Here is a 24,181-nt window from a genome sequence, read left to right on the forward strand (position 1 = left end):
GGTGAGAAGTGCTCTATAGTGAGTGGCTGGGTCCACAGACTGGTCCTATATAATAGTGGCCTAAAGCTGTTGCTCGAGCAGATGGAGCAAGGTTTGTCTGGTGTAAGCAAGCTCCAATTTTAGTAATTATAAAGTCTGATGCTGTTGTCTGGTGGTGCCATGGAACATTTATTGTTGATTGTCTATACAATGTGAGAGAGAACATAAGATTCAGGAACTGGTGGTAACATGATGAGCTTAATGTCACAATGGTGAGTCAGTGTTTCCACAATTTGACTACGAGTTGTGACTGTAATGAGTGGTGTGCACAACAGCAAATCTAGATAAGCGCAGCAGGTCAGGCAGCATCTAGGGAACAGGAGAATCGACGTTTCGGGCATTAGCCCTTCTTCAGGAATGAGGAAAAGCAGAATTCCTGAAGAAGGGCTAATGCCCGAAACGTCGATTCTCCTGTTCCCTAGATGCTGCCTGACCTGCTGCGCTTTTCCAGCAACACATTTCCATCTCTGATCTCCAGCATCTGCAGACCTCACTTTCTCAGCAAATCTAGATAAACCCACTAGTTTCAAATATTGTATGTGCAACTTAATTTTCTGGCTCTGAAGTTTTGGTTTCCTCTGGGCTAGATTCCTAACTGTGAAACACATTCAGAAATGAGTGGCTTTTAAAAAAAACAGGAAATATGGTGCATGTTCATTGGCTGAGGTGAAAGCAGCTTGTCAAACTTGAGCCTGTAATGCAGCATGACGACATGTTTATATACGATAGCCAGACTTGTGAAGAGGAAGCGTATGGATATATGTTTTACTCTTACATTAATTTGTAAGATAATTTGCTGTCTCATCCTGAACAGAGTGGGGAAAGTATAAACCTTGACAGGTCAAATTCTACATAGCACAATCCTGGTCCTGGAATCTTAGAAATGTTGCTTTTGAAAAGTCATGGTTAAATGGAAAAAAAAATTGCTATGATGTCTTGTTTTTAAATTGTTGTGAAAATCTTGCATGAGTTACTTTGTGGATATCAATGTTCTCAATGAACGTTGTTCTAATTTTTGTTCTGTAGTCAGCAGTTTTAGTCTCATTCTGCTTTTTGACATGTATTCAGATTGCCTACCTTTTTTAAATTTCAATTACCAAAGCTGATCAGTACTTAAATCAAAAACTAGGCTAAGGGATTTCGAGCACTTCTTTCACTGTTCTATAAAAGGTCATTCAGTGACCTGAAAGTCGTCATTGCAGTCACAAGCTGCCTTCACAATCAAAGGCCTGGGAAGACCTCTAGTGTTAAATATTGGTGTGTTTATAGCAAGTCGAGGAAACCTGTTAAAACCACTAGCTTTGTTTTGACTTCAGAACAGAAGAATTGACTTCTGTTTAGAAGAGAAGTTCTTTTTTCGAGAAGGAGAATAGTTGTTCTGGAGAGCCAGCCACCTTCATGTTTTCTCATCTGTGATGTATCCAAGCTTGGAGAACTTGTATAGATGTATTAACATTATTAGAATGGAGCAAATTTAGGTCTTCAGAATTAAAGTTCATATCAGCAGGCTTGGAAAGGAATCTCACAACTGTCCTTGGAGACCATGGACAAGAAACTGGAAGGAGTTAGTTAAGTGGAAACTTAGTCAAGAGAAATTAAAATTTTATCACACCTGAGCAATGTGATGACTTACTGGGGCAGTGTGTGGAAATTGAGCCCTGCTATTCATGATTGGTTACAAAACTTAGATTTTCAAGTACAGACTTCCTTGTACTTAATTTTCAGAGCCAGGTTGATTCACAAGTAGATACGAGATTTTACACTGAACAAGAATTATTCATTACAAATAATTAAACTCCACAAATAAACAGTTAAACTGACATGACATAACTAATTACAACTCAATTCCCTATGACCTTTCTATTATGTGCATGCTGACATAAAGATTGCTGGAGGGTTGGAGAAAGGGAAGAGGGGAAAAAAATTGAGTTGCTTCTTAGCTTTTCTTTTCCAAATGCTGCTTTTCATTTGCAAGAGGCACAGGGTGGCTGTTTCACTTCTAAATTGCCTCTGATTTATCGACTTATGTTAAATTTTCCTTCAGCGCTTCCTGTAAACTAAACTCATTTTCTTAAGTGAGTTGACAACTGGGAACTGAGACTGCTTCTGAGCTGGTAAAGATCAAATCCCTTCTCTCTTTCTCTAACTTGTTACTTGACAACCGCCTTTGTTATTGGCAACTGGTCACTAATCCATAAACCTATCCAACTTGTTGCCAACCAGAGCTGAATCTGAATACCTGAACTCCTGTGTGTCCGCAAGCACTTCAATTATTGTTGGTTCAAACAGCTGCTTACTGTACTTGGCATGGGTATCAGACTACTTGATTTTTTTTTTAATTAGTTGAGCTTGGGTCTTTTCACTTGGACTTGACTATAATCATGGGGCTGCACGTTATGGTTGTGCAGACAAAGCAAAATGGAGTGAAGGCCAAACAATCAGTTTATCCATGACCTTATTTGAATGGTGGAATGAACTCTCTGGGCTGAATGGCCTACACGTTTTTTAAAAAAAGTTCTCGTCCCTTTTTTTTAAATCTAGAAGGATCATTCCAGAGTTGTAAGTGACAAGTGCCCGCTTATTCTGCCAAAGACGCCATCAGGATTGGGAGCATGCTGCATGGTATTTGGAATCATTTAAAATGTGGGTCCACACTCCATATACTGAAGACCATGATTGCAACCGATATTATAATAGAAGTATCAAGTTCTGGGGAAGGGTACAGCATGCCCTAACGTTCTACATCTCTTTTTTTTAATTGTTTTTTTTTAGTTTGGCAAGATGCTTAGATTAGATTTCTTACAGTATGGGAACAGGTCCTTAGGCCCAACAAGTCCACACTGACCCTTCAAAGAGTAACCCACCCAGACCCATTCCCCACCGACTAATGCCCCTAACACTATGGGCAATTTAGCTTGGCCAGTTCACCTGACCTGCACATCTTTGGATGTTTAATTATTTAAACTTTGTTTTGATGTGATTGCTCCTTTTGATATGAAAAGCATAAGATATATGATTACTGATCTTGCCTATTTCTTTTAATCAATTTTTAAGAACAAACCTATTTTGAAAACATGAAGGCCTCTGTTTAACCATCAGTATTTTGATTCCAAATAAACAAGTTGCTAAACCAGCAAATTTCTCTATATTGCTGAGCTACATTGGAGAGCCTAGCCATTGTAGGAACCTCTTCATTTGAGGGCATCTAGGAACTAATCCATTTGGTGTCAAAATAACAAGCCTGTTTCATATTAGAGGCCAAAATATAATTTTGTCATTGAATTTCAAGGGGAGATGGTTCAATTATCTTCTGTTGGGAACGGGTCATTTTTGCCTGACCATTTATATGACACAAATTACTTCTCAGTTATTAGTCAAAATCTGAATGTTGTCTTGTTGTGTGCATAAATTGCATAACCCGGTTTTTCTTTGTTGTGGATTCTGCAGGACCATGTCCTATTGCACACCTCTTCAAGAAACCCAGTTTGTTTTCTAAACTTAGTGTAATGATGCCCAAAGGTTGTACTAAAACTATTGTCATATCTTCTGTCAATAAACTTTGGATATTTGAGTGCCTTTTTTTTTATTTTAGTGTGGAATGTTGAACAGTATTATTCGGATTGGACCGTAAGCAATTAGCAACCCAAAGATTAGTTGGCTGAAATCTTGATCTAAGCCTAGAAAGAACGTTTGTCCAATTGTTGTAAAGGAAGGGTGGTCAAAGAGTACATCATCCCTGTTGGAAATAGCCATTCTGGTTCGTCATTGAGAAGTTAGGAGTATGTTTTTTTTTTCTTTTTTGGGTTGGAGGCCTATTCTTCTTTATCACTACTTCATAGATCTTTTCTCTGCTTATAGTAAAATTATGCTGTAATTCAATCTCCTCTTTAGGATTAATCTGCTTTTATTTATTTTGATATTTAATCAAATAAGGTGCCATATAAAATTATTATGCAACAGAATGCATGGGGCTGGGGCTGATGTTTCAGCATGGATTGAGGAATGGTTAGTAAAAGGAAAAACCGGGCAGGAGTAAACATTATTTGAGTTTATTTCAATTTGTTCCTTTATTTCTTATCTCTAATTTGCTTACCTGTTTATCGTGTGGCTTCTGTGTATTTTTTTATTTGCATATCTGCCAAATTTAACAATTCTTCTTTTGGTACTTCAGAATTGGTGATAAAGGAATACTTGGAGAATGTGATTTGCATAGCCATTGTTTTGGGTGAACTTGATTGATTTAACTGTCTTGAAACTGACCTATAACTTTCAAACCTGATCCCTGCTGTCTTGTGTATGTGCTGTGTCTCCTTCCCATTCTCAAACCCCCTTGGTTGTTTTTTCATTCATAGGACTTGGTATTGCTGGCAGGGCCAGCACTTATTGCCCATTCCTAGTTGACCTTTAAGGTGGTGGGGAGCTGCATTCTGGAATTGCTTCAGTCCCATGTGCTGTAGGTAGAACTACTTACTATTTAGGGAGGGAATTCCAAGATTTTTGGCCCAGTGACAGTGAAGGAACAATGATATATTTCCAAGTGAGTATGGTGAGTGGCTTGGAGAGTAACTTAAAGTTGGTGGTGTTCCCATATATCTACTGCCCTCCTCCTTCCAGGTGATGGGTTTGGAAGGTGCTATCTAAGAATCCTTTTGGTAAATTTCTGCAGTGCACCTTGTACATCCTGCTGCTACTGAGCATCGGTGGTCGAGAGAGTAGATACTTATGGATGTGGTAATCAAGCTGGCTGTTTTGACTTGGTTGGTGCCAAGCTGCTTAAGTGTTGTTGGGGCTGCACTCATCAAGGAATATGGGAAGTATTCCATCACACTCCTGACTTGTGTATTGTAAATGGTGGACAGGCTTTGGATCAGGTGGTGTGTTACTCACGGCAGTATTCCTAGTCTCTGACCTTTTGTTGCCACTCTTTTTGGTGAATCCATTGAGTTCTGGTCAATGATAACCCCTAGGATGCTTGATGGGGGGGTGTGGGTGGGCTTCAGTGATGGTAATGCCATTGAATACCAAGGGGTGGTGGTTTGTCAGTCTGTCTCTTACTGGTGATAGTCATAACCTGGCATTTGTGTGACATAAATGTTACTTGCCATTTGTCAGCTCAAGCCTGGATATTGTTCAGATCTTTTTGCATTTGAACTTGGACTGCTTCAGTATCCGTGGAGTCATGAATGACGACATAATGTTCAGCACCTTCAGCAAACATCCCCACTTCTGATCTTGTGATGGAGGGAAGATCGTTGAACCAATTGAAGATGGTTGGGCCTGAGGAAATACTGCAGAGATGTTTTGGAGCACTGATAACTGACCTCCAAAAACCACTATTATCTCTTGTGTCAGGTATGACTGTAAGCACTGGAGAGTTTGACCCCTGATATCCATTGTTAGGGCTCCATGATGCCACAGTTGGTTGAAAGTAGCCTTGACGTCAAGGGCTGTCACAGTCCCATCACTGGAATTAAGCTTTTTTTTTGTGTCCATGTTGATCTTCCTGCTCCCGGATGCTGCCTGACCTGCTGTGCTTTTCAGCACCCCACACCCTACTCTGATCTCCAGCATCTGCAGTGCTCACCTTTTTCTCCCAGGAATTGAGTGGCCCTGGCAGAACCCAAACTGGGTGTCACAGCAAGTTATTGCTGAGTAGGTACTGTTGATGACCTCATTTTACTGATGATTGATTGACAGTAGACTGATAGGGCAATAATATGCTTAGGTTGGGTTAGTCCTTTTTTCTGTGTACAGGGCACAACTGGGCATTTTTTTCACATTGGGTAGATGCCAGCATGATAACTGTACTAGAACAGCTTGGCTAGGAGTGGCAGGTTCTGACATACAAGTCTTCAGTACTATTACCAGAATGTTATCAGAACCTGTAGCCTTTTGCAGTATCCAGTGTCTCCAACCATTTCTTGACATCATGTGGAGCAAATCAAATTGGCTGAAGGCTGGTATCTGTAATGCTGAGGATCACTGGTACAGGCCGAGATGGATCATCAACTTAGATTTCCAGAAATGTTTTGAAGAGCTTTCAAATACTGCAAGCAAATGCTCTTTGCTCCCTCACTTTGTCACCAAGAAGACCCCATTTGCCCTCAGCTCACCTGAGATCTTGTGTCCTGTCTATGAAATTAGCATCTTCATTTCTTACCTGATTTTGGTCTTCGCCTTAGATTCCTTTACATCACTCTAACCTAAATTCACAATTCTCCTGGTGTTTTTTTTTCTACTACCTTTTTTGCACCCAAAGAAATTTCACCTGCAATTGTTATGACTGACGCTTCCCCTTTCCACCGCTTCAATAGTAAAATTGTAACCATTTGCTTTCCTGACCCCCTCTCTCCCCCAATCGCCCAAGAGTGAGTGAATCAGGAAAAACTGTCCTGTTCTATTTACAGCTCCACTTAAATGGTTTCACACTGTTTTGGCCCTTTTTACCTTCCATGACACTTCTGCAGTTGTCAGTTTGCCCAATCAGTTCAGCCTTATCTCTGGAAATCTTTAACTCTATCCAGTTGCTTCATTCTCCTACCATGTTTTCATTGGAAGTCCAAGGAGCAAAATTGCTTCTGGATCACAACTTTTTTTTTTTCTTTAATAATTAATTAATTTAGTCTTGCTTAGCTAGTTTGGTTTTAGTAGGCAGTTGAAACTTTATTGCTGGAACAGCACAGCAGGTCAGGCAGCATCCAGGGAACAGGAGATTCGACGTTTCGGGCGAATCTCCTGTTCCCTGGATGCTGCCTGACCTGCTGTGCTGTTCCAGCAATAAAGTTTTCAACTTTGATCTCCAGCATCTGCAGACCTCACTTTCTCCTGGTTTTAGTAGGCACCCTCTTCTCTGCTATAATTAGTTTGCAATCATCCTGGAGGGAAGATAATAACTGTAGACTCCTTTCTGTACTCCAAATTATTCATTTTATAAAACTGTTGTCACTTGCCACTTTGCCCTTTCTCCATCTTTACATGGAGCTTGTTGAAGTTAGATTAGATTATGCCTAACTGGCTCCAACTTTCTATCACCTTTTTTCCTTAAGCTATACTACCATAACTTACTACACAAGATCACCTTGCTTACAGGACCTACCTTCTGCACCTTCCATTCCATTCCCATTAATTTAGTAACTAGTCCACTTTCATGAGAAGTGAAATTGAGTGCTTCTCTTTATTCAAGTTGTTTTTGCTTTTGTTTGAAAGGTAACCCATTCTCAATCTATCCAGTCTTCACTTAAAACACATTGCTTCCCATCACCGCACTTTATTTTCCACCGCTCCTAAAGCATTCAAAACTTATAATCAAAATTGAGACTTACACCTTAGCTCTGTTTTTCAACTTTTTGACCTCTGTCATCGGGGAGAAATGTCAACATTTTCTTGTTGCCTTACATGTGCATCCCACACCATTACTTCAATAGACCTTCTAAGATCAGCCCTTGACTCCCTCTTACTCATGCTTCCCTTTTGTTTTTGGCAACCATATTCAGAGATTGGGACCGTTGCTTCCGAGGTACACATGATATCCAGCTTTACATTCGCTTAAATACCTCAACATGTCCACTGTATCTATGCTATTGAAATGCTTGACATTTAGTTTGGGTGAGTTTTCCCATAAAGTTGTACTTAACCACCCCAGTGCAGCACAATGGTTCCATGGTGAGCACTGTGCCAGGGACCCAGGTTCCATTCCAGCCTTCAGTGATATTTTGTCACAGTGAAGTTTGCACATTCTCCCTGTCTTCATGGGTTTCCGCTGAGTATTCTGGTTTCTTTCTGCAGTCCAATGATGTGCGGGTTTCGTAGATTGGCCAAGGTAAATGCAGAATTCTGAGGATAGGTGGGGCAGGGTCTGGGTAACATGCTGTTCAGAGGGTCAGTGCAGACTTGATGGGTTGAATGACCTCTTCCAGCACTGTAGGGAATCTGTGATTCTAATTCCATCTTCATCTTTTACTCTTGGGAAAACAAATATTTAACTCAAATGCAGGTTTTTAAAAATTCAAACAGCTGTTTGAATATTTCTGCAGCAGAAAACTTGTGGATTCTAACCAAATTAGCTTTAATGAGGCAGTACATCTAGTCCTTTATTGGCATATCTGAAATCTGAAATCAACAATTGATATTTTGGAAGTTGCCCCTTGTCTAAGTCACAGCTTCAACGAAGCACTTGATGCAGCAAGTAATGAAACTGGAATAAATCCATTCAGAGTGGAAGCACATGACCTAGAGGTTAGTGTGCATCAGTGTTGAGAGAATTTCCTCCCTTCCTGATGTTGACTGAGCAATTGGTTCAATTTTGAAAGGTCAGTAGTGTCTGCTTTGTGAATTTGAGGTATTAATTCGCTTTTATTGTGCTGGATAGTAACTGTGTGTCTTGTGTGCAGAAAGGACTAATGTAGAAATGTAGCAAGTTTTTTACATGTTTGCTACTTCTTTACTCTTAAAGAAACCAGAGATAGTAACCTTCGTAAAACCAATGAGTCAGAGATTTACTGCACAGAAAAAAGTCCCTGTGGTCCATAGTCTGCACTAGTTTAAAAATCTAAGTATTTTCCAACATTTCTCCAACAACCTCCTATTTGTGATCTTAGGTAATGATCAAAAATAACAGTGCCAAGTATCACTAACTCAAAGTTTAGTCAAGAAACCGTTCTGTTATACTGGTCCTTGCAATCCAATTCGGAAACACATTCAACGCTTCCATTCGGGGGGGGGGTGCAATTACTGGGAAATGAATTCAAAATGGTAAAATAACATCAGTGGTCTAAATTCTGGGGAGTGTGGTAAATCCCATCAAGATGATTGGCATGAGCTGATTGCTACCATGTGGGGCTTAGCTAAGAGTTAGAATCTCTGATCAGCTCCACTCTTTTCTGTTGAGAACTTGGAGTGTGAGGGTTAGGGATAGACGAGCCCCAAGGTAGGAGTCACTGACCCCTGGGAACCAGCTGCTCTGCCTCTTGTTGATACCCTGACTGCACCCCAGTGATGGCTGAGACCAAACCCTAGATGATTATTGGGGGAGAAAATAATGAGCTGCCTGCCCTGCCAGTCTACCTGAAGAAGATGAGCAGCAGCAAGTGCAAAATGGGCCAGTAGTTAGAGAGCTGGGAGGACTACATAGATAACAGGCTGGATGTTGTGGAGGTAGAAAATATCAGGGATTTGAAAAAGAAAACTACTTTCAAAATCAGTTCTCTGGATTTGTGGATGTACCTACTAAAAGTGCAAGACTTTACCTACTCTTGGGGAATGAGGTGTCAGTGGGGGAGCACTTTGGGGCCAGTGACCAGAATTCTATTAGTTTTAAAATTGTGATGGAAAAGGATAGACCAGATCTAAAAGTTGGAGTTCTAAACTGGAGGAAGGCCAATTTTGATGGTATGAGGCAAGAGCTTTCAAAAGCTGATTGGGGCAGGAGTTCGCAAGTAATAGAAAATGGGGAGCTGTCAGAAATGAGATGATGAGAGTCCAAAAACAATATATTCCTATTAGGGTGAAAGGAAGGGCTAGTAGGTGTAGGGAATGCTGGATGACTAGAGAAATTGAGGGTTTGATTAACAAAAAGAAGGAAACATATGTCGGGTATAGACAGGATAAATCGAGTGAATTCTCAGAGTATACTGGCCACTATTCCACTGTTGGAATATCGCATAAATTTTGGTCTCCTTCCTATCAGAGCAATGTTGTGAAACTTGAAAGGGTTCCAAAAAGATTTCCTAGGATGTTGGCAGAGTTTGAGGATTTGAGCTACAGGGAGAGGTTGAATAGGTTGGGGCTATTTTCCCTGGAGCGTCGGAGGCTGAGGGGTGACCTATATAGAGGTTTACAAAATTGAGGGACATGGATTGGGTAAATAGGCAAAGTCTTTTCCCTGGGGTGGGGAATCTAGAACTAGAGGGCATAGGTTTAGGGTGAGAGGGGAAAGATATAAAAGAGACCGAGGGGGCAACATTTTCACACAGAGGGTGGTACGTGTATGGAATGAGCTGCCAGAGGAAGTGGTGGAGGCTGGTACAATTGCAATATTTAAGAGGATTTGGATGCATTTATAAATAGGGAGGGTTTGGAGGGCTATGGGCCAGGTGCTGATAGGTGGGACGAGATTGGGTTGGGATATCTGGTCGGCATGGACGAGTTGGACCGAAGGGTCTGTTTCCATGCCGTACATCAGTCTGACTGGTGCAGCTTGATGAGGACCAGACTGCATATAAAATCTTCTGTGTAGACATGGGCTGGTCTATTCTAGATCACCAGGATACTGAAATTCTAGCGGAGATGATTTTAAAGGCACATTTTTAGGGTTTTGAAGGCATGGCAGTGATTGGGTGTATTTGTGGAGGGACTGGAACACATCCTCCAGCAGGCTCAATCCATCAATCAAGACTAATGCTTGTCACACTCGTCCAGATTCTATACTGTAGAATGTTTTGAAGCGCAGCAGCAGTAGAGGGAAAATAGATTTGAAAGAAGATCCTGTCCGTTTGTGGAAACTAATGTGGGTGGCTCAAGTCTTCTAAAAGTTGAAGGTGGTGAAATGGCTCTGTGGTTAGCATTACTGCCTCACAGCACTACGACCAAGGTTCAATTCCAGCCTCTGGTGACTCTGTGTGGAGTTTGCGCATTCTCCTAATGTCTGCGTGGGTATCCTCCAGGTGCACAGGTTTCCTCCAACAATCCAAAGATGTGCAAGTTAGGTGAATTGGGTTCAAGAGTGTGGTGCTGGAAAAGCACAGCAGGTCAGGCAGCATCTGAGGAGCAGTGGAATCGACATTTCGGGCGTAAGCTCTTCATTCCTGATGAAGGGCATCACGCTGTCGACCCACCACTGATCTCCAATATCTGCAGTCCTCCGTTTTTCCAGGTTAGGTGAATTGGCCATGCTAAATTGCCCATAGTGTTGAGGGATGTGTAGGTTAGGTGCGTTAGTCAGGGGTAAGTATAGAGTAATAAGATAGGGGAATGGGTCTATGTGGGTTATTCTTCGGAGGGTTGCGTGTGAACTTGTTGGGCCACACTAGGTATTCTGATTATAAAATGAAGCATGTTTTGCCATCTGGTAACTGCTGATGTTGTTTTCAGCTGCTGGAAGTGAGAGTTCTTGAGTTACAAAACTGGATGTCATCATAAGTGAATGATTTAAATTCAGGCTTCCAGAGATGGGAATTCAGTTAATTAAACAATATTTTCCCTTACACAGCCATGCTAGTTTCATGAACCTGCATTTACATTGTGTTTTTTCCATTCTGGTTAAGTTTTGTACTTGTTTTGCCTTTCAATCTTTATCAATCATTGACCTTGCTTGATTCATAAGCAGTAGCTAAGTTGTGTGGCAGCATGGCCCAGATAACAACACACGCCTCTTCTCTCTGCGCAAGTGTTTAGTATGTTGCTCATTTATCTAGCTTGGATAAGAACTCGCAGATCATCTATCAGCAATAATGTAGCAACTTGAGCAGGGATGGAAAATGGTTTGAGGTTCCAAATGGTGTATTATTTTGGATAGTGGACATAGATCTTTGCTCATCTGCATTGCCAAGAATCTTAGCAATCGCCCAGTACTCTGTATTCCTGTTACTCGTTCCAAAGTGGAACACTTCACACCTTTCTACATGAAACTCCTTCTAAACCCTTCTTACTCATATACCTATTCAGAAGTCTTTTAAATGTTTTAATTGTACCAGCCTCCACTGCTTCCTCTGGCAGCTCATTCCATACACGTTCCACCCTGTGTGTGAAAACATTGCCCCTTAGGACCCTTTTATCTTTCCCCTCTCACCTTTTTAACCTATGCCCTCTAGTTTTGGACTCCCCTACCATGAGAAAAAGACCTTGGCGATTCACCCTATCCATGCCCCTGATGATTTTATAAACCTCCTAAGGTCACTCCTCAGCCCCCAAAGCTCCAAGGAAAACAGCCCCAGCCTGTTCAGCCTCTCCCTAAAGTTCAAATCCTCCAACCCTGGCACCATCCTTGTAAATCTTTTCTGAACCCTTTCAAGTTTCACAACATCTTTCCTATAGCAGGGTGACCAGAATTATATGCAGCATTCCAAGACTATAGTCATTCCGGCCAGTGGGATGTAATGGAATGCTGCATTAATTTAGGCTATTGAGTCCAGCATGCTCTGCGAAGAATGCTTACTGTTTATTTTGGGTATATGGTTGATTGTGCCCTGTTTTAGTGTCGATGTCATTACTGTTGAATTGTAGGCTCTTTTGGAGTTCAAGACTTAGCTGCAAAGTGGAAGTTTTTTTGCATATTTTTTTCATCTAGCACATTCAGGAGAGGTATTGCAACTGTGATATAGAAAATGTATATTCAGTTGCGACCTTTCCATTTGACAATGAAACAAAGTATTGATTGTCTTTATTAATAAAGGTATGCCTCTCAGTTGCAAGATGCTGTATAAGTTCTCTCCTGAGGGTAAAAGCTTTGGGTTTCTGCTCAATAGGTCAAGTTTGGGAATGTCTGACTTACCTTCTCCTGCCTCTGAAATTTTCTGAGTTTGTATTCATCTGGTGTATGTCTATGCCCTCCTAGGGCACAGATTTTACTTGTCCTCCGAATAGATCATAGGATCCCTGTAGTGTGAAAGCAGCCATTTGGTCCAACAAGTTCATACCATCCCTCCAAAGAGCATCCCACCCAGACTCTATCACTGTAACTCTGCATTTCCCATAGCCAGTCTGCCTGACCTCCACATGTCAGGATATGGGAGGAAACCAGAGCAACTAGAAACCCGCACAGACACTGGGAAGATGTGCAAACTGCACACAGACGATTGCCTGAAGTTAGATTGGAATGTAGGATCCCTGACAATGTGAGGAAGCAGTGCTAATCACAGAATCACCATGCAGTCAATAAATATTCTTTGGGCAAATTGATTAAATACACATCCATATTATGTCAATTATGTAGTGAGTTTACTGCATGAATTATTTTGGCTACGAAACGTTGAGCTGTGAATTGATTCATAAGACACATAGTGTGAAGAGATCACTTTACTATCCAGGGAATCCTGACCAATGCCTTTGTACTTGTAGCTGAGGAAAGCAAAAATCTCTAACCACTTGGATGAAATTTTTATTTTAATAACCCTGTCAGAAGTTGTACTCACGGGTTTTTCAATTGTTAGTGGTGATCTGACAATGGAAGATGCATGTGCAATAAATTTCTAGGTGCATGGATAATTCAGGGATATGAAACTAAACACAACCATGATTTAAATGGCCTCCCCGTACTATATGTTTCTGATTGTTCAGTGAATTCAAGTTGTATCTTGTGTATAATCACATTGTGCATTGCAGAGGTGACTTTTTTAATGCACTTTATGTACACATGCAATTGCCAACTATCAAGATTTTATTGTCAGAACAGGCTGTCTGTCTTTTCATGGTCGTCTCCTTGATTAACAAATTGGACTTTTTTCATTTTTGTCCCTTCAGGCAAAGGAATTAACCAAGTACCTCGATCCTGCTGGTCTGGGGGTCATTGCATTTGATGATTTCTGTCGAGGAATTGCTGCTATTAAAAATGGAGGTATGGCAAAGTAATATGCAGGTTTACTTGTTTTGAGTTGGTTTATATGATATGGCTTTGTTTTATTCTGAATAACTACTTTACTTCAAAAAATAAACTGGAAGGATTCTGTTTAATAGTGAATTAACCATAAATACTGCATAAGAATTTAACTGTTTTTGATGTGCATTATTTGACAAACCCATGACTTGTTTCCCTTAATTGAATTAAAGTTCTAACTGTTTGCTTAAAATCATGAGGGGCATGGATAGGATAAATAGAAAAGGTCTTTTCCCTGGGTTGAGTCCAGAACTAGAGTGCTTAGGTTTACAGTGACAGGAGAAAGGTCCTTTTTTTTTAAATCTAAGGGAATTTTTTTTTCACGCAGAGGGTGGTGCATATGTGGAATGAACTGCTTGAGTTAGTGGTGGAGGCTGGTACAATTACAAAGACATCTGGATGGGTATATGAATAGGAAACGTTTAGAGGGATATGGGCCAAGTACTGGCAAATAGGACTAGTTTAGGTTAGGATATTTGGTCGGCATGGATGAGTTGGACCATACGGTCTGTTTAATTGCTGTACGTCTGTCTGTCTGTCTGTCGTCTCACTCTGTCTTCCCAATTCAGTTTATCGGTTACGCGCACACGTCCCTGGCTCCTTAAAGCCAATCAAAGCCTTCATCCTTTTGTTTTTTTACCTAAAAAAAAAAAAACCAAAAAGGCCTTAGTTTGAGCATACTTTACACCCTCCAGGTATGTTTTGGAGTTCGATTATAAATAACCTCTACAACTCAAAAATAAATCTGTTATCAGACAACAATGTTTGTCGTACTTGTATGTTAAGAGCATCTTTAGGGATGCTGTAAAGAATTTGGAGTTGAGCCTATTTAAGCGTTGTTTTAATGGTGAGTCGTAATCTACAGCTAAGTAAGACCTGTATTTCTTTTACATTCAAACAAGTCTGAGAAAAGGCAAGAACTGCTCCAGTATGATTATCAGTATGTATAGGTAAAAACAATGACTGCAGATGCTGGAAACCAGAGTCTAGATTAGAGTGGTGCTGGAAAAGCACAACAGGTCAGGCAGGATTCCTGATGAAGGGCTTTTGCCTGAAATGTCTTTTTTTTTCCCAGCTCCTCGGATGCTGCCTGACCTGCTGTGCTTTTCCAGCACCACTCTAATCTAGACTCTTATCAGTGTGTATGACTGTTTCAGATATGCCTGCCAACCATGCAGGAGTGTTGTACCCTGGCTTGAAACTTGGTAATATTTAGGTATCACTGAATCTTCTGGAGGACTTTTTGCAGCAGTTTCCTGGACCAACAAACAAACCTCTTGTGGACCAGGTGGTCATCAAAGATGTTCAATGTATTGTTGCAAGATAGAAATTCTTGCCATTTTTTCAAGATAGAATACACGTGGGTCTGCACATGCATGTATTCCTCATCGTCCTTCTCAATCTATGTCTATCTATTTGCAGCTTTCTGACGGTTGTAAGCCAATGTTTGATTAGGGAACTACAAGCTTCAACTACTTTTGCCTAACTTAAGTCACTAGACTCTAAGTGTTAAACTTTCTCCCCATAGTTGCTGCCAGACCTGCTGAGTTTCACCCAGATTTGTTTTTTGCCTAATTTCATGCTCCCTTGTCTGGGTCATCACCTTTATTGAGAAATCAGAATATTTGGCCCAACAAACCAGACCCATTCCCCTACCCTAATACTTAACGTTTTTCCCTGACTAATGCACCCAACCTACACGTCTCTGAACATTATGGGCAGTTTAGCATGGCCAATTCACCTAATCTGCACATCTTTTGGATTGTGGGGGAGAATCAGATTACCCAGAGTAAACCCATGCAGACATGGGGAGAATGTGCAAACGCAACACAGGCAGTCTCCCGAGGCTGGAATTGAACCCTGGCACTGAGGCAACAGTGCTAACCACTGTGCTGCTCAGAATAACTTATCAACCACAGTTTGATTGTCCATATTCAGTGACTGGATCATGTTGCATTAGCCTCAATCTGATTTGTTGAATTCTAGGTGCATTTTACTGACCAGTTTTTTTTTTTTTGTATTTGATAATGCTGCAAATAACTTATGATTGGTTTTAATCATAAGTATTCTCTTGGATTGTAAGGCTTTTGAGCACTCTGATTCTTTGGTCGTACTTTTTTTGTCTAGTTGTAAATCAAGATATCTGTATGACAAATAATGCCTTTCTTCCACAAATGTTGAACATTGTCCTCTGGAATATTTACAGTGTGAATGTAATCCCAAAGGGTATCTAGTTAAAACATGAATGAATGTCCAAATGGTGTAATGAGATTTGTTAACAAATCGTAGCTTTTCTAATGGTGCTGTAGCTCCAAGATGCTACCAGATGGGATTTTTGTTTGGGTCTCCCATCTTCTGTGACCTTGTTTGGTTTGAGTGCCAGTAATTCTGGAAACAAGCACCCCTTGCAGAGCATTGTCTCCATTTTAACTTCTGACTTTTTTTTTTAAGAAGTCATGTGGTCATAGATTCCTACAGCACAGAGACAAGCCCTTTGGCCCAAACTCGTGCATGCCAACCAAAATGTCCATCCATGCTAACCCCTTTTCCCTGCACTTAGCTCATATCCTTCTAATCCTTTTCCTAGCCATGTGTTTGTCCAAATAACTTTTTAAACATTAATGTACCTGCCTCAACCACTTCTGCTGGTAGCTTATTCCATATGCGTACTGCACTCTGTGTGAGGGGGGAAAGAATGTTGCCCCTCAGGTTCCCTTTTTATTCTTTCCCCTCTAACCTTAAACTGATGCCCTCTAGTCCTTGATTCTTGGGAAAAAGACAGTGTGTATTTGCCCTATGTATGCCTCTCATGATTTTATAATTTGAGATCACCACCCCCAACAGTCTCCTACATTGTAGAGAAAAAACTCTTGACTTGTCCCCCTGTAACTCAGATCCTTGAGTCCGAGCAACTTTCTCATTTCTTCTGCACCCTTTCTAGTTTAATAACATTCTTCCAATTGCAAGATGACCAAAACCAAACACAACACTCCACGTGTGGCCTCACCTTTACAACTGCTGAAGGCCAATGTGCTAAAAGTAATCTTCACTGCCCTGTCTTCCTGTGACTTCCGGAGAACCATGTACCTGAATTCCAAGGTCCCTCTGTTCCACTACACTCCTTAACTCCCTGCCATTCACCTTGATACTTTGACCTTGTCTTGCATTTTGGAAAGTCAAATCCTCACACCTATTCAGATTGAACTCCATTTGCCATTTCTTGGCCCACTTACCCAGCTGATCAAGGTCCTGTTGCAATTTCTGACAACCTTCCTCACTGTCCATGATACCAACTATTTTTAGTGTCCTCTGCAAACTTATTAAGTCACAATGAGACATTTCTGCATGTAAATAGCTATTGGTTCAGATCTGAGTGTGGTGTAGTACAGTTAAGTTTGTTTCTCCTTTTTTAAACTATATGACTGAATTCACTGGCTTAATCGTTTCCTTCCATTCATCTTAATTTTGACATTCTGTAAATTAACTGTAAATCCAAACCGGTCTATCTGCTTTAATTGTATTCTTTGGTTCTGGATTAATAATGTTTAAATAATTTTGTCTATCTTTGTATTTGAGCTTTGCTGTTAGCTGACCTTTTGATCTTGCTCATCTGTGAACCTTTTTTGTTTTGTAATCAAATTGAAGGATAATTTGAATCATTCAATCTCTTGTGTGTGCAGAGATTGTGTTGTTCCTGTGTCTGGTTTGAAATCACGAAAGTGTCCATTGTTTGTTTAGTACTCTGCTATTAACGTCTTGTTAATTTCGCCAAAGAAGGTGATTTGCTTTTTTATGTTCCATGAATCTCTTGGATCGAGGTGCTCTTCTAGAAACATCAGCTTTGCTCTGGGTAGTTTGGGTAGTCCATATTTACACCTGTGAACCAACTTGTTATATTAAGAACATGGCAAGAAGCTGAATATAATTTAAATGAAAACTGCAATACAGAGATTTTGGAGTGCTTTACATAAATCGCAAAAAAGCATCAAAAGTTCAATAGGTAAGAGAAATGGATTATTGGCCTTTTCTTTCTTAGCCTTTTTTAAAATATATATTCCATTCCCCATCTTGCTAAAGGCACTAGTTAGACCACATCTAGAATATTGTGAACAGTTTCTTGTTCCCTTTTTATCTAAGGGAAGATGTGTACTGACATTTGGAGGCAGCCTAAAGATTCACTAAGGTAGATCATGGAGGTACTGTCAGCATGAGGATTCAGATTAGCCATGATCTGTGCATCAGGTCTGAAATGTCCTGAAGCAAGTGATTCCCATGTGTTGGTGGGGATGTTGCATTTGTTCAAGGATGCTTTAATGGTACTCCTGTAGTGTTTCCTTTGCCTTCCTATTGTAGGGCTTGGATTGGAGTACTTATGTAGGAATTCTATGTCCTGTGGCCTACCTATAGCAGATGGTTGTATGACCAGTGCATTGACAGTGGGGAGACTGACTTGGGAGAGGATGCTCCCATTGGTATGCCTCCTTCGAGTCTATTTTGCAGGATTTTGCAAAACCAGTGTTGGTGATAACTTCTGGGATTTGGTGTCATCTGCGTATGGTTCTGGTTTCTGAAAAGGAGGTTGAGGACAGCAGCTGCTCTTTAGGCCATGGGCTTGGTGCACGGTTTGAGACCCGAGACTTCAAACAATCTACTCCCTCCATCACTGACACTCCAGTAGTGACAGTATGTACTATCTACAACATGCACTGCACCAATTCACCAAAGATCCTTAGCATCTTCCAAACCCACAACCTCTTCACTGAGACAGACAACGGCAGCAGATACTTGGGAACCTCACCACTTGCAAATTCCCATCCAAGCTGCTCACCATCCTGACTTGGAAACATATCCCTGGTCCTTCAGTGTTGCTGGATTACATTTAGAGCAAGACTTCTTAAATATTGTGCTGAGTTGCTTCTGACACTAGTATCAGTGAACATTCCAATTTCTGGTGATAACACACTACTGCAATGGGTATACCCATCTGTAGGTGCCCCATCATTACGATTCCTTCATTGTTGCCATACCAACATTTTGGACTGCAGCCCTAACAACTGAGCGTGTCCCTGCAGTGTTTATACATAACCTGGTAAACACTCATTGCAAACTAATTGGGTTAGAGCACAAACAACATTTCACAGGGATATGAATAACAAGAAAATCTGATTATAGTAATTACCAAAGTAGAAGTTTGTCCAGTTGTGCTTCCCCCATATCCTATCAAGGGGAGATTAAAAACAAAAGCTAGTAAATTGGGGACAGTGGCAAAAAAAAATTGGCCAATAATACAGAACAGTTTTAGGTGTTTGCTAGAAATGAGGCCAGACAAATTGCAGTCTTCACGTTTTGCACCGAAAACTGAGTACAAAATAGCCTAGTCATTGGGTAATTTTCCTCCTTCTGTTGTGTATGCTTTTCCCCTCCCCCTGTTCTCTTCTCTTGTTTTGTTACTGGAATGAATGCTTGATCGCTCGATTTGTATTACTTTTCTGTATTACTTTTATTCGGGTGCCAATTTGTGAAAGGCGGAGGTAATGAAATACCAAAGTGATGAAATGAAAAGCTATTACTCTACCAAAGTTAGGTTATGTGGTTTAAAGGTAAGTTTCTCTTTTGTTGTGGGTGTAGAAACTAATCTGTTTTTGAAAATCCAAAGTAGTGTGCACTGTGGGAGGCTGATTTACATAGTTGCCATTCAGGCTGTTGCATGCACTCATGGTTTGGCATAGCCAAGAGCTATATGTTACATTGTTAGTCTAGCTGCCTAAACAAATTTCAATCTATTGTGGTACGTGTGGAACTGCCAGATATCTTTAGGGAGAGGTCAGGTGCAAGAGGTAACAGCATCAAGTCTTTTCAACTTGCATATATTGTATTAGTCTGAATGTTTTTTTTATATTGTTTTTCACCTGATGGATATTGCACAAATCTTAACAAAATAGTTGCTCAAAATCCAAGGACACTTGCTGATAGAAATTATGATAAATTTTGCCAATTCAGTTTTCATTTATGACTAAGAGGTTTTTATCTACTGTTTTGAATCCCCACTTCCATTATTCTTTCACATTCCACAGTTTGTAATTCCTAGTACCTGTTTATTACTCCATTTAAACCCATCATTTCACTTCATTGCACAGATGTTAGAAAGTGTTGAGTGAAGCTAATATGCTGCCAATAAAAGACAAGTGTGGACTCAATATGCTGGTTGATGGAGGGCTTGGAGCCTGGGAGTAAGACTTGAAGACTGGAGAAGCTGTGCTCCCAACGTCACAATGGATGTAACACAAATCTCTTTTCCACATAGGAGAATGAATTAGGAGTATGGCATTGACCTCCCCCCATTTCCACAATTCAATGAACTGGTACATGAACTCCATTTTCCCCATCCTATTTTCATATCCCTCTGCTTTTAATACTTATAAGATCTATTGGTTTTCTTTCAGTCTTTTTACCAAGCTGTGAGCATTGCTAATGAGTCCAGCATTTGTTTCCCATCCTGATTTGCCCTCCAGTGTGGTAAACTACCTCCTTGAACCACTGCAATTAATCTTGCCTGAAAATACGCTCAATGATGTCAGGAGACAAGAAGCTCTTCATTCAGAAGAGGATACATTTTCTGACTATGCTTTGGTTTCAGGGCTCTTTTTTTGCATTCTCATAACTCTTTATTAGATGATGCAGAACATTTGCCTTCTGTGTATATGTTGAATTTTTTGATTTTTTTTTTGGTATTTGTGCCATCTTATCTAAAGATACTCCTTAAGGCTATAGAGATGTACAGCATTGAAGCAGGCCCTTTTCTTTTTTGGGCCAACTCATCCATGCCGACCAGATATCCTAACCTAATCTAGTCCATTTGCCAGCAATTGGCCCATATCTCTCTCAACCCTTCCTATTCAAATACGCATCCAGATGCCTTTTTAAATGTTGTAATTTTACCAGCCTCCACCACTTATTCCATACACTTGGTGGACTTTTTCCCTTTTAATTTTTTTTTCCTCTTTCCCCTTAAACCTATGCCCTCTAGTTCTGGACTCCCACCCCAAGGGAAAGACCTTGTCTATTTCTCCTAAACAAGCCACTCATGATTTTAAAAACCTCTAAGGTCACCCCTCAGCTTCCAAAGCTCCAGAGAAAACAGCCCCAACCTATTCAACCTCTCCCTGTAGCTCAAATCCTCCAACCCTGGCAACATTCTTGTAAATCTTTTCTGAACCCTTTCAAGTTTCACAACGTCTTTCTGATAGGAAGGAGATCAGAACTGCATGCAATATTCCAACATTGGTTTGGCCAATGTCCTGTACAGCCACATGACCTCCAACTCCTATACTCAATACGCTGACCAATAAAGGAAAGCATACCAAATGCTGCCTTCACTATCCTATCTACCTGCAACCCCACTTTCAAGTGACTATGAACCTGCACTCCAAGGTCTTTGTACAGCAACACTCCCTAGGGCCTTAGCATTCAGTGTATAAGTCTTTACCAAGATGCAACCCTCTATCTTTTACCTTCAAGCCAGTTCTGTACCCAAATGGTTGGTTCTCCCTGTATTCCACGAGATCTACCCTTGCTAACCAGTCCACCATGAAGAACCTTGTCTAACACATTATTGAAGTCTATATAGATCACGTCCAATGCTCTGTCCTTATCAATCCTCTTTGTCACTACTACAAAAAACTCCAAGGTCATGAGGCATGATTTCCTTTGCAGAAAGCCATGTTGACTATCCCTAATCAGTCCTTGTCTTTCCAAATACATGTACGTCCTGTTCCTCAGAATTCCCTCCAACACGTTGCCCACCACCGATGTCAGGCTCGCTGCTGTAAAGTTCGCTGGCTTTTCCTTACCACCTTTCTTAAATAGTGGCACTTTGTTAGCTAACCTCCAATCTTCTGGTACCTCACCTGTAGCTATCAATGGTACAAATATCTCAGCAAGAGGCCCAACAATCACTTCCCTACCTTTTCAGAATTCTAGCATATACCTGATCAGGTCCTCAGGATGTCTTATGCATTGTAAGGCATCCAGCACCACCCCTTCTAAAATAAGGACATTTTTCAAGATGTCACCATCTGTTTCCCCATATTCCATGTCTTCCTCCACAGTAAACACTAGTGGAAAATTTACTGGTTTAGTATTTTGCCCCGTCTCTTGCGGTTTCACGCAAATGCTGACTTGCTGGTCTTAGAGGGGCCCTGTTCTGCCGCTAGTTATCTTTTTTGTTAATGTATTTATAGAATAGTATAAATTCACTTATGCTATTTTTCATTTATACTCTTCTAAGGATTCACTCAATCTCTCCTGTCTACACCTGACACATGCTTCCTCCTTTTTCTCCACCAAAACCTCAATTTCTCCAGTTATCCCTACACCTTCCAGCCTTGCTTTTCACCCTAACTGGAATATACTGTCTCTAGACTCCTGTGTTTTTTTTATGACTTTCTTCGATTTAACTTACTAGGAAAGTCTCTTCATCTGCATCTCATTTTTCAAGAAAATTTGGATATAATTGACATGCTGTGGCTCTCTGGGACTCTGGTTGAGGGCGGGGGTGGGGGCAAGCTTTTGAAGACAAATTGGCACATTTGTTTTGAATCCTAGTTCAAAGATTTTGGTACGGTAATGTAATGCAGAATAGGTCTAAGCCAGGATTGTATATGTAACTTTACCTGCAAGTTGGTCTTCCTCGTGCATCTGCTGCCAGAGTATTGGAAGTGATAAGTGTTGGAAGTGGTCATAGATTTGAACCGCATTGTCAAAGGAGTCTTTGCAAGTTACTGCAATGCATCTTGTGGATGGTATGTACTACTGCCATTGTGCAATTTGATTGTTTAAACTCCAAATTATGTAGGCCTACTTTAGTCTATCTATTGTATGACAGTGTATTCGTCCCATGAATTACTCTAAAGGATGTTGTGTATTGTCAGGGCTGCTATGTTGGATTTGTCTCTACTATCAAGAGGTGAGCAGAGGTTTGAGCAAATTGTTTAGCTGTGGACTGGCTTGAAATTGCCCCCAGAGAGGTATTCAATTTTTTTCAGCTTGTAGTTCCAGGGCGTTAACCAAGATGGGGAAAGCCTCAACGAAGAGCTGGATTATTGTAATAACCTTGAGTTAAAATGTCTAAAAACCAATCTTCCAGCTCAGCGAGTTATCTTACATGCTTAACAGTATGATGTAGGCTTACCTAGATTAACATGATTTCCCTTTCATACTTCTCTTTTTCATTAATCTTGATCTCCTGATATTTCCACTGGCACATACTGTATGAAACCATTGATTTTTGTGCGGATCTTTTGGTATATAGTACAAGAATCTTCTAAACAATTGATATGCTACCTGTACTCCTGGGGTGGATAGCATTTTAAAAGAAATGCTCATGTTATCCTGGATATAAAATTAAATTGCAAGGGTCCAATATGTAGAGGGATACCATGGGGTGGAGATTATAGAAGTGCTTAAAATAATTATTTTTCTGACTTCGAGTCATAGAGATGTACAGCATAGAAACAGACCCTTCGGTCCAACCCGTCCATGCCGACCAGATATCCCAACCCAATCTAGTCCCACCTGCCAGTGCCCGGCCCATATCCCTCCAAACCCTTCCTATTCATATATTCATCCAAATGCTTCTTAAATGTTGCAATTGTACCAGCCTCCACCACATCCTCTGGCAGCATATTCCATAGACGTACCACCCTCTGCGTGAAAAAGTTACCCCTTGGGTCTCTTATCTTTCCCCTCTCAACCTAAACCTATGCCCTCTAGTTCTGGACTCCCTGACCCCAAGGAAAAGACTTTGTCTATTTATCCCATCCATGCCCCTCATAATTTTGTGGAATTGAGTCTCCAGTTGAACAAGCTGCTGCAAAACAAATGTGTTGACCTACAATATTAGGAAGAACTTGTACCATATCACATCTTCGAACGTACGTGAAGTACTTTGAAATGAAGTTGTACTTTTGTGATGTTCCTAAAATGAAATTAAATGTCTGTTTTCCAGCAGTAGTGGTTGTGGGAAGAATATTGGGCAGAGCGGGAGGGGGTCACTGTGCCCAACTTGGTCAATTGATCTTTAATGCCTGCAAGGAATATTCTATAGAAACAAATGGTTTGAATAAATCTCTGATCCATCTTTTACTGCACTGAAGTAATGACTTAGCAGAGGTGTTCAAGCTTTAGCTTGGGTAAAATGGATGGGTGGCACAGTGGCTCAGTGGTTAGCACTGCTGTCTCTCAGCACCAGGATCCTGGGTTTGATTCCCGCCTGTCTGTGTGGAGTTTGCACATTCTCCCTGTGTCTGCGTGGGTGTGCTCCGGTTTCCTCCCACAATCCAAAGTGTGTGAGTGAATTGGCCATACTAATTAGGTGCATTAGTCAGGGGCAAATATAGGATAGGGGAATGGGTCTGGGTGGGTTTCTCTTCGGGGATGCGGTGTGGACTTGTTGGGCCGAAGAGCCTGTTTCCACCCTGTAGAGGAATCGAATCTAATCTAAACATTCAATCTTCACTCTAATGTTTTCTTCACTAGTGATTTTGAAGTTTGCAA

At 40.8% G+C, this 24,181-nt stretch overlaps 1 protein-coding gene across 1 annotated transcript in view; it reads left to right on the top strand.

The window, feature by feature from the left end:
- Window positions 1-24,181, top strand: part of rab11fip3 (RAB11 family interacting protein 3 (class II)) — a 106,687-nt gene that overhangs the window by 23,887 nt on the left and 58,619 nt on the right. Inside the window, exon 2 of the mRNA XM_043711070.1 lies at window positions 13,495-13,588. Coding sequence (XP_043567005.1) covers window positions 13,495-13,588 — 94 coding nt within the window. The remainder of the gene's footprint in view (window positions 1-13,494; window positions 13,589-24,181) is intronic.

This window comes from Chiloscyllium plagiosum, chromosome 21 (assembly GCF_004010195.1).
Source record: "Chiloscyllium plagiosum isolate BGI_BamShark_2017 chromosome 21, ASM401019v2, whole genome shotgun sequence".
Classification (NCBI taxonomy): Eukaryota; Metazoa; Chordata; class Chondrichthyes; order Orectolobiformes; family Hemiscylliidae; genus Chiloscyllium; species Chiloscyllium plagiosum.